Consider the following 11202-nt stretch of genomic DNA (forward strand, 5'->3'; position numbering starts at 1 on the left):
GGGTGGGCTCGAGAGTACCGAGCACCGGGCTGCCGCTAATGGGAGTTATTGGCCAACGGGGAACCCACGCTAAAGTTGACGCCGGCCGAGGCCGTGCGGACCAGGCTGGGGCTGCGGCCTCGCACGACCATGACAGGGCTCGAACCGGAGCGCACAGGCGAGAGCTCGCGCCCAGAAAGGGGGCTGTCTGGTCGACTCGTACCGCGACTGCCAATGGGACTATCCAACGGCGAATCAATGTTGAGACGCGCCGAGTCAGATTCGAGCTGTTTCATCTGCATGTGGTCGGCAAACTATCACAGGCGGGATGGAAGAGCGTCGTGAGATTGGCCTGCACAGCCAGGTGACACGTGTGAGGCATGATAAGCATGCACAAGAGACAAACCTGAGCGTCATATTGAGCCAGGTGGTCAGCGGGAAGCTGGGTGCGGAGAAAGGAGAGATACTCGACAGCCGTGCGAAAGACCGTGGCCTTGTCGGCATCGCGGTTCACGGGCACAAGGTTTCGGAAAAGATTGCACGAGTTGACAATATTAGCACGACGTTGCTTCTCCTTCTCGGTGTGACCAGGGGTGTTCTTCGTGCGCTTGCGAGGCCACTTGTTCTGTTGTCGCGAGCACACGGGTGGCGCGCGTGAGCAGTGGAAGGAGGGCACTCAGCTGACGTTTTGAGGGGGTTTTGACACAGCCTCACACTCACCTGGCTGGAGTTTTGGCTCGACGCAGATGTCTATGGAAAGGGTTCAAGAGAAATGCGTGAGGGCTTGGGCAAAAGAGCCAGAGGCACACGAGCACGAGAGCAAGGCAATTTGAAGGGGCTGGCAGCGCAAGAAGAGTGGGCATTTCGAGCGCATCGACATGACAAACGTACCGGGACGCGTACGGTCATGATGTTGGGATCAGACCCGCTGCGCGAGCGGGTGCCCGGTGACGCGGTGCCGCTGGGATGCTGCTGTCATGAAGGACGGGCAGACGGACCAAGCCACAAAAGAGCGAGTGAGGGGCAAGGCGGGATCAGATGATTGGGACCTGTGTGGCAGTGGGGGAGAGAAAGGTGGGGCAGACCTGTTCGGTGACAAAGAGAGGGAAGTTGGAGGGCGAGGTGGCGCCATCGGCCGCGGCGGGGGACATGGCAAATCGAAGCATGCTGTGGGAGCTTCCACTAGCAAGATGGGCGCCGGGGGAGGTGGGTAGAGAGGCACTGCCAAAGTTTCCGTTGGCAGCAGCCGTGGCAGATGATGAGGCAATGGCGGATTCGTGACCGGAAGACATGACGGCGACAGCCAGAGGGGAGGAAGGCTGGTGGGCAAAAGCGTTGCCCGACACGTCAAGGCCGCCGTTGGAGGAGGCGGCCGTCAGGTCGAGGGTTGAGTTGAACTCGTTGAGGGTGGATTGGCCGAACGGGGTCCACTTGTCGAACTGAGCCTTGAGGGCTTCGACGGTGAATGGTTTTTGAAGCATGTCGTTCATGCCGTAGGACTGGTAATCTTGGAGGGTACCTGACGAGGTGAAGGCGATGATGGGGGTGTACATGTTGAGGCGGCTGCTGGCGCGAATTTGCTGTGTGGCCTGAACGCCGCCGATCTTGGGCATGTGAATGTCCATGTAAATGATGTCAAAGTGTTGTTGGTGGCAGAGTTCAATGGCTTGTTCGCCATCGGTGGCTTGGGTGATGTTGTCGGTGAGCTCGCGTAGCAGAGAGGTGATGACGTGTTGGGTGAGGGTGCAGTCTTCAACGACGAGGACGCGGGCACTGGTGGGGATATCCAAAGGAAGGTCGGTACCGGCGGCGCCCAGAAATTCGGGGAGGTTCAGATCGGGAATGTCGACCAAAGGCACATTGGCCAAGTCGGCGGGTAGGGCGCCAATCTAAACCGAGATGATGGTGTGATGGTGAGCGAGGAAGGGCAGGAGGGGGGGTCTTGACTCGCTCTGGCCAGCACAATGCAGGACGCAAGCATGGCCAAAGCAAGCGAACAAAGCAAAGAAGAAGAAGAAGAAAAGATACAAAGCTGGTGCAAGACCACATGAAACGTACGGCACGGGTTTCTGCCCAGGTCTCGATTTTGAGGAGAAAATCATCTTTGTTGAGGGGTTTGAGGAGTATGTCCTGGATCCCAGCTTGGGTCAGTTGTTCCTCGCCATTGGCGGGCATGGAAAGGGTTAATCCAACAATGGGAGTATCCGAATTTAAACCTTGGCACCTGTGAGAGTAGTGAGAGGGGGAAAGGCAAAGGGGAGGGAGAGAGAGCGCGCATGTGCATGTGCATGTGCATGTGTGAGTGAGGGCGGGTACAAGGAGTGAGGGCGGGCACGGGCATGATATTCTGCTTCTACCCTACCTGAGGTTGCTGGCGAGTTCAAGACCCTGGGACAGTTGACCAGGCCAGGTGGTGTCAAGGTCGATGAAAATGAGACTGAAGCGATTGGATGCGCACGCCGCAAGCGCATGCTGCGCATCCGGCACCTGTTGGGATGATACCATTGCGTTGTTATTGTGGTAGACCAGAAAAAAAAAAATGTGCAGCATGATGGACCACATGAGCAAGTTGCTGCCGGGCAAATGAACACCACCCTTTTCCCAACCAAGCCCAAAAGTCACACATAGAGAGAGGGGGTGGTGGGGGGATGCTGCTGGGCGGGGCAACGAAAGAAGAACAGCTTGTCTGCAGGGGCGAGCTCAAGCGGGGGCGGGCGGGAAACATACTTGTTGGTGAAGCACACGGGCATCGGTGAGCCAGACATGAACGAGGCGTTGCAAAACCTCATTGCCATCGACAATGAGGCAGGTTCGTTGATCCTGTGCCATGGCGAATGTCTCTTTCCCGGACGAAAGGGAGCCAACGGAGCAACAGAGCAGAGCGCAACCGACGACGACGAGCGGTTCCAGGTCGACGCTGAACGCCGTTGGTTGAGTCTTTCGACAACAACAGCGAGAACAGACCCGACGACGCCACCAAAACCCCCACGTCAACGCCTTGACAGATCCACACGCACGCACGCGCACGCACACATGCACACACGGCGCGCCCGGCAACCGATTCAACGACGATGCATTCACCGCGACCTCGACCGCGACCTCGACCGCGACCGCGACCCGCAATCTCTGTGTGTGTGTTTGTGTGTGTGTCTCTCTCTCTCTCTCTCACGAAATTGAACATTCGTTGCAAAGTAAAAATTAAAATAAAGAGAGAGAGAGACGGAAAAATGAATTGGTTTGGTCAGAGAGAGAGACAGAGACAGAGACAGAGAGAGAGACAGAGAGAGAGACAGAGAGAGAGAGACAGAGAGACAGAGAGAGATTGAGACAGAGAGAGAGAAGGATAGAGAGAGAGAAAACAGAGACAGAGAGACAGAGAGACAGAGAGAGAGAAGGATAGAGAGAGAGAAAACAGAGACAGAGAGACAGAGAGACAGAGAGAGATTGAGAGAAATTTAAGAGAGCGAGAGGAGAGAGATTGAGAGAGAGAAAAATTAAGAGAGAGACAGAGAAATTTAAGAGAGAGAGAGAGAGAGAGAGAGAGGATGAATTGGTGTGGTTGGTTTAAGAGAGAGAGAGAGACAAAGAGAGAGAGAGAGAGAGAAATTTAGAGAGAGAGAGAGAGACACACACACACACACGGACAGATCCAGCCAGACGGGGGCGGATCAAAGTTGGGAGTGAGATGGAGGGGGAGCCTTGAGAACACGCAACGACTCGGGCTGAGCGCTCAGCCGCTGGAAGATGGAGGCGGGTCCATGTGCCACAGGTTGAATTGCCACAACGGCCAATGGTCAACCGTGTCGAGGTCCCGGTATCAAACGACCACGTACTATGGCAGCTGTCTGCGCAAAGGGACGTGCGTACGGACTTTGATCCCTCGTGGGTCACTGCTTCAAGGCAGGGCTCAACGGTCAAAAGTCGGTCAGGTACGGCCCAAGCAGTCGATGCGATGTACTCGCCTCAACGGCCCGAAGTCGCGACTCACCCAACCGCCCGCTCCTATGGCCCCCGAATGGGCATGAACGGACATCCGGCCGCTGTCGCGCAACAACATTTACAACTACAACTTCAATCAACAGAGGGGAAAATCGCCTCGGTGGCATTACTCTACACTGTCTTTGACCTCGGGCAACGCCTTGAGCTAGCAGTGGCAGACACCGGCGCTGCCATTGCCCCAAAGGCCGTTCCAAAGGCCCGCAAAGTACACATTCCATTGACATTCCTTCTCAGGCTGAGGATGTCCGTTTGACTACCATCTCTGCTTGGGACCATCAAGAGTTGAGGCCAAGGGCTCGAGAACAGAGCGGCCGAGCCGACAGCAACAGTCAGCCATCCAGTCAGTCAGCCAGCGCCACCGCCATCGCGACTTCCCCGGCTGCCACTTTGCGTCCCTAAACTGATTTTACATTGGCCTCGACCTCTGCATGGCTACCACGACAACTGTCAGCTCTCTGCTTAGCCCTTGCTTTCTACGTGGGCACATGGGCCCCCAACGGAAATCCCTCTACCTGCACAACACCCACCTCCCCCACCCTCTGCCCCTGCTTGCTTGTCGTATGACATCACCAACAACTCGACCAAAAGTACATCACGATGATGTACCGCGTTGTATCACCCGCGTCACCGGTGTGCTGACAATTTGTGCCAAGTCATACATCATTTGGTAGCGCTATGCAGCGGCAAGGTACCAACGACCATTTTGTCAGACAAATTATTGCTATGGCACAGCAGCCTCCTCTCCCTTCTCTCCCTCCTCAAACCGACCAAACCAATTCATCTCTCTCCCTCCTCTCCCTTCTCTCCCTCCTCTCCCTCCTCTCCCTCCTCTCCCTCCTCTCCCTTCTCTGCGCCGCTTTGGAAGAAACGAAATGCTGATACGTCCCGGGGGTTGTTCCAATGACTAAATGTCGTCAGGGCTTGGGACTCGGTCGATTCTGATTACGCTAAGCACCTCTAGTCGTGGCGGGTGGCACGGGGCCGGACACCCCAGGTGGGCAGCATCACGCCAGCCCATGCCAAACCGCCGACGACACAGATTGACAAGGCCACCTCTCGCCCAAACACCTGCTGAAGCACCGTGATAGGGTATCCAGCCAAGCCCGCGCCAAACTATCGCCGTCCGTGCACGCAGGCAATGTGAGCGGCCCAGCCAGACCTTGTCGGCTCCAGGCCAGTTCCCAGCGCCACCCCTGGCCCGTGTCCTGACCCACATCCATCCCTACGAGCACCTTTTTGCCTACCTGTGAAAATACGCTCACAAGGCTGCCAGCCAAAGCCGCTTGGGCGCGCGGCGAGATCTCCATGGCAAACAGACCCATCAAAGTCTGTGGCCCAAACAGAAATGCCCCCGCCAACGCATACCCAGCCTGGAGCGCCTACGAACACCCACAAGCATCATTCCGTCACAGCCGCAAACACATCCCGTTGCATAAGGTGGCGTTCAGATGAGCCATCCCCGTCGCAAACGGTAAAAAAAAATTGGATGGCCACCAGCCCGCTCCGACTTACCCAGGTAGCGGTGGTGGTCTGTACCCAGAGAACCACAGCCGCAAAACCCAGGCCGTACAGACAACAGACCGGTCCTCGCCGTCCTTCGAACAGCTATTGCAGTCCACAAGTCAGCCACAAGGACCAACCAGTGAAAAATAACTCAAGTGTCAAATAACTCGACCATGCCGCCACGTCTCAAATACGTAGTACGACAACCACGAGCGAAAGCACACAAAGTAATCATAAGATGGATAGCATCAAGTCTGGTGCAAGCCCACAGACCTGGTCCGACGCCAAGCCGGCAACCATGCTTCCCACAATGCCCCCGGCTTCAAAGTAGGACAGCGTCAGTCCGGCCGCACTGCGCTCCATGCCCTTGTCGTGCACCAGCATCAACAAACTCCAATTGCTCAAAATGTCCTTGGTCTATTGCAGCCAAATGTGAGGGGGAAAGGTGAACCGGCACTGCTGCTGCACCCCCCGCCTCCCCATTCGCAGCGTCATTGCCAGTTTACACACCAAATAGATCAGCATATTTGCCACCACCAAGAGCACCAACAGCGAGGGAAGGTGGCGCAGCTCGCGGAACCACGTCGCCCAATCCCGCTGCGGCGCGGTTTTACTCGATGTCTCGACCCTCTTTTCCTTGGACGGCACAGTCAGCAACGTGCCTGGTGTGCTCAAGCGACAACACGAGAGCCCAGAGTGAGCGGGCTGTCGGCCATGGTATGACACCAGGATCGCTGACGGGTCTACTAGTAGCAGGTTTCTGGCAAGTCTTTGATTGCTTACCGACAAAAGGCACAAGGGCGGCCATTAATAGAGCAGGCCACACAAACGCCCGTTGCCACGGCGCAAGCAAGCCTCCGTCCAGCTAAAGGAGAAAGAGAGGGAATTCCCTCACATTCACATGAGAACGCTGGATGGTCTAAAGCACTACGCAGTCTTGAGTCCATGCCAAGATAGCAAAGGTGCGCACTTACCACACTCAAATGCATTGTGTTCATGATGGCAATAGGAGCCAGTCCGGCCCCAACGTTTTGACTCGTGGATATGAGCGCCCACCAAGTAGCCCTGCCGGCGCGCCGCCACCAATGATCGGATCAACTGAGTCGATGCAGACACTAAATCCCTGAACAAGGCTGCGCACACGCACCGGCCCTCGGGGTCTGGAAACCAAGCATGGATGAGGGCACCGATGGGTGACCATCCAAATCCCAGGACAAATCTATCAAAACATCGAGTCAGTAGTAATCCTGGCCGACAAGCGGCTGGATGCTTGGCGTGATCCCCGGTGCTCAAGCCCAGCACAAAATGGATCATACCCATTGGCTGTCCACAACAGGATGCCCATCCAGGTCGAAAGCATGCCCACAAGGGCAAAGGTGATGTTGAGGGCAGCTGAGATGAGAAGCACCGCCTGTAGCATCTGTCCTGGAGCCATCAGGTCGGCCACAATGCCGCCTGGGATCTGTTGCAGAGAAACACACAGAGAAACACGCCCGCACGCATCCAGTGAGCTCGGGCACCGTGACTCGGACACCAGCTGAAAAGCAGACATGCAGCCGTAACAGCGCTCAAGGCTCGGCAAACCAAGCCCGCCTCGCCCACCTTGCTCAGCCCATAGCCGAGGGAGAAGAAGGAAGTGAGCAAGCCCAGATCAGCCTCGGTCGCACGCTGCTCCTGTGATTGCACACGCCAAGAAGAATCAGATGGTCGCAAGCATAAATCAAGATCGACGGAGCACCCCGCGTTGACCCGCCACAAACCTGTAAAAGATCCAGCGCTGCCGCCGTGAGCGTTTTGCGCAAAAAATAACATCCAGTGTAAGTCGTAAACATCACCAGCGCCGCGGCATGCGCTGGTTGCCATCGCCCTAATATACCCGCCGCCATGGCGTCACCAATCTCCTCACTGAAAAGAGACCACCACCGCCGCTGCCGCCGCCGTCACGATGATTCTAGCCACCGCCCCACCCGATCTCGCGCTCACGACCTGCTCGTCGTGATCCCCGTGCCACAACACACACTCGCACAAGAAAAAATTTGACCGAAATTTCCTCTCTCTCTCTCTCTCTCTCTCTCTCTCTCTCTAAATCTCTCTCAATCCCTCTCTAAATCCCTCTCTCTCTCTAAAAATATCTCTCTCACTCTCTTTTCTCGCGACTGCAAATTATCCATTGCGGGCCGGTCATTTGGCATGTGGATGCACCGTGGAATGCCAACCCCTCGTTCAATGAGACGACCAGATCCCTGATTCCTCGCCGTAGCCAAAACCATGCACCCGCTCAGCTAAAGGAATGATGTGCCTTGACTGAGCACATGACAGTGAAAAGGAGAATCATTCTCGAGACACGTTACGCGACAAAAGTTCCCATTGGATTATGTGGACCATGATAGGCAAGAAAGAGTCGGGGAGCCTCAGGCTCAAAGGACGAGAAGGTTTGCATGAGCGAGCAGATCGAGCAAATGACAAAACCAGGAAAACTGGAGTTTGGCAATGAGATCACAAACGCTACGCTTAGACGGCGTCGACCACGAGCTCCTCCGGAGCAGCAGCAGTGTCCACAACCACCTGGTCTCGCCGTCGATGGCGTGCTTGACCCTCCAGCAACATGAGCTCGTGGAAAACGGCTGTGATGGTTCAAGGCACATCACAAAGAATGAGTCGATCAAGCCAACTTGTAGGCCCTTGCCCGACCTGACCCTTAGCAGCTCGGCAAACGCTTTGTAAACAGACCGTCGTCGACTTGCACCAGCACGCCCAGTGGGTTTTGCTGCTTGTCCACAAACAGCTCGACCTATTTTTTTTTTTTTTTTTTGATCCATCCAAGAGCCAAAGCAAAGCACAGAATGGGGGCAAACAGGCCAGTAAAGTCACTCATGAGTGAGATCCCCCAGACGCGTGTGTTTGAGCGCCTCAAGCGGGTGGTCCCTCTTTCAGAACAGCTGGGCTAAGTCAAGAATCCAGCACATACATTGACTTCTTTCGAGGCCAAATTTTCGGTGGCGAAGAAAGGACTAAAGTCCCACAGTCGCATAATAAAGAGGAGGCAAGCATAGAACAAAAAGCCCAGCGCCGACACCATGATTTCAGCGATCCAAGTGTGCTCGGACAGAAACGAGGCCGAGATGGCTGCGAGCCAGCAAACCACGAGGCCGGATCAATGATGAGCTGCCATCAAAAATCCCGCACGTGCAGCCCAAGGATCACACTTAGGCCAGGACTCACAGATGATAACCCAGAGGATGCAGTAGGCCACAAAGAGCGCCCGCACACGCTATCAAGAAAACAAAACACCATCCAGCAAGGCCTCGTGATGAGAGACAGTGCGAGTACGAACGGCACCCGATGTACGGCCGGTAAAAAAACGAGGCAAGCCATCAGACTTACGCTCAGCATGCGCAGCTTGAGGTTCAACGGCAACAACAGGCGAGGGTGCACAGCCAGGTCCTGCGTGATGGCACGTGTGTGCGTGCCATGGTGAGCACAGGTCGTGGTGGCTGCAAAAGTTTTTCCTTCTTCTTTTTCTTAGGAAATGCAAAAAAAGCGTACTGCGAACAGTAACATAAGACGTACTTGATTCATCATGCCAATCAGATCAATGCGGCGGTGCTGGAGATAGATGAGGTTGGCGCCGCTTGCGCGAATCACAAAGACCACCATGATCACCGTCACGAGGACAATTAGAATCAAAAAGTAAGGATGAACAAAATGGCGCAAGAGGGCTAGGCCAAAGGAGCTGAGAGGAAGCGCTGCTCGCGACAAAGGGCAATGCATCACAGATGAGTGAGTGGGGCAAATGACAGAACAAAATGAGGCAAAGGGTGTCACCCTGGCCGGTTTTGCCAATCAGGGCCCCTGCCACAGACCATCCCAGACCGAGGCCAGAACTCACTCCAGATGTAGTTGCGGGATTGGCGTTCAATACTTTCATGGATAATATACCAGCTAGGATAGCAGACAAAAAAAAAAAAAAAAAAAAAAAAAAAAAAAAGGAAGTACACAGAATGAAGATAAACAACGCGCTGGAATAAAAGGAAGGCACGGATGCCTTAGAAAGCTCAGAGCTCGTACCCGGTGGAGAGACAGAGCACCACGAGGAAGAAGATGGCTTCGGCCAGGAATTGCAGGATCGTCTTGGCGTTGACCATGGCGACGGGGTCCGTACCTGAGAAGCCACGGACAAACCGACCCATGGGATTACCAAGAGCATGTGAGCAGCTTGAGAAAAGGCATGGCAAGAAACAATCAGAGACACAAGGTATGTGACCAACCGTGACTGGAGCGGTATGTCCAGATGTGATACTCGAGCACAAAGACCACCAAAAAGATGATCACGGGAAGGAAGATGAGCTGCGGGACCAGGGGAGCAGACAAGAAGCAAGGCATGATGAGTCAACCCCGCAGCCGGTGGACAGAAAATGGTCCGGCATGTTGTCGTCGAGGCAAGGCACGAAAGGATTGGGCGTAGACCCAGCAAAATTAAAACGGGATTGGAAAGAAAACAAATCGATGAAGAGATGCGGAGTTGACGCCACGCACCTTATGCATGGCATTAGAAAAGCGAAAGTAAATGGCCGTGTTGACAATGGCAAGGACGATGATGGCAGCCCAGAGAAAGGCAAAAACGCGGTAGACTTCCGGTAAGGGTATCTAGGACCAGGGTGGGCAATTGCAAAGCGAAGAAAAAATGAAAATCCTGTAGGCTCTGACACTGGGCTGCAGTTGGAGCGGATCAGATGTACTGACCTCGTCCCGGCTCAGCTGTTCGCCCCCAGGATTGATGGTTTCGAGCAGGTATTCGCAGGTGACAGGGGTGGCATCTGAGCCCTAGGATTGGAAGCATCGAAGATTAACAAGGATGAGCTCAACCGAACCGAGTCGATGGTGGTGGGCAACGGAAGATGGAGCCAAAAATAAAATGGGGGACAAGAAAAAAGCGCCTACCAGCCCAGGTGGACATTCCAAGAGCATAAAATTGTAGTAGCTATGTCGCCCCGGGCCGCCAAAGTGATCCGCGACCTCGTAACTGGTTGGAAGAGAAGGAAAGGTCAGGTGTGTGAGTTGTTGTCTGTTGAATGGGTCTGAGAAAATGCCAGGGCCTTGGGTGAGGCATGCTGGAGCAAGGCAGCACCCACGTGTTTGGTAAGGTTGGATGAGTCGAGTTTGGGAGGTAGACGGCGTAGGCCATCCGGTCAATGTCGGCACAGGTGACGCTAGGCCGCTCGCGAAGATCCCCGTACTGCTTTTGGGTGAGCCCAGCCAGATAGACGTGGCCCGGGCTGGCTGAGCAGTTGAGCCACAGATGCAGCTGACCACCTTCCTGGAAGCCAAAGAAGCGAGTACCTGCCATTGAAAAAGGGTCGAGGAGGAGGGAGTGAGAAACAACCATGAAACCGGTGGCACGGGGCACATTGAGTAGGTCGGCAACGGCGCAAGGACAGGTTCGGACCTGTGAGACCAGTGAAGCGGCCCTGAAAGGTGTCATGAAGGTCGGGCCTGAAGATGCCATCGTCAATGTAGGCGTGGGCAGGATGAGGGACCAGCAAAGCCAGCCAGACCAGGGTCATGCTCAAGCCGGCACCCAGCCGGAGCCCGCATTGGGCCATGCCGGCAACGTTGCCTTTGCACGGCCCAGAAAAGATCAACAGGGACCTGGAGGCCTAATTGCCGCCTGATCCAGCAGCAACAGCAAAGGGGAGAGAGAGAGGGAGAACCAAGTGGGGG

General features: G+C 55.2%; 2 protein-coding genes across 2 annotated transcripts; both read right to left on the reverse strand.

Annotated features, from left to right (window-relative positions):
- Nucleotides 1–35: 35 nt before the first annotated feature.
- MONBRDRAFT_27791 (uncharacterized protein) lies at nucleotides 36–2154 on the reverse strand (the record flags this gene model as incomplete). Its single annotated transcript, XM_001748227.1, has 6 exons — nucleotides 36–293; nucleotides 386–604; nucleotides 700–729; nucleotides 871–948; nucleotides 1065–1868; nucleotides 2038–2154. The coding sequence occupies 6 exons, from the start codon at nucleotides 2152–2154 to the stop codon at nucleotides 36–38; spliced, it is 1506 nt and encodes a 501-aa protein (XP_001748279.1).
- Nucleotides 2155–4901: 2747 nt separating this feature from the next.
- MONBRDRAFT_33599 (uncharacterized protein) lies at nucleotides 4902–11084 on the reverse strand (the record flags this gene model as incomplete). Its single annotated transcript, XM_001748228.1, has 24 exons — nucleotides 4902–5091; nucleotides 5223–5357; nucleotides 5491–5583; nucleotides 5755–5898; nucleotides 5992–6143; nucleotides 6265–6346; nucleotides 6456–6546; nucleotides 6629–6700; nucleotides 6798–6943; nucleotides 7084–7155; nucleotides 7242–7348; nucleotides 8212–8272; nucleotides 8450–8607; nucleotides 8704–8752; nucleotides 8866–8925; nucleotides 9052–9227; nucleotides 9371–9423; nucleotides 9550–9643; nucleotides 9750–9828; nucleotides 10018–10128; nucleotides 10225–10305; nucleotides 10423–10504; nucleotides 10614–10821; nucleotides 10928–11084. The coding sequence occupies 24 exons, from the start codon at nucleotides 11082–11084 to the stop codon at nucleotides 4936–4938; spliced, it is 2619 nt and encodes an 872-aa protein (XP_001748280.1). The 3' UTR covers nucleotides 4902–4935.
- Between the last annotated feature and the right edge of the window lie 118 nt (nucleotides 11085–11202).

Source organism: Monosiga brevicollis, genomic scaffold (genome assembly GCF_000002865.3).
Source record: "Monosiga brevicollis MX1 MONBRscaffold_21 genomic scaffold, whole genome shotgun sequence".
NCBI classification, from domain to species: domain Eukaryota; class Choanoflagellata; order Craspedida; family Salpingoecidae; genus Monosiga; species Monosiga brevicollis.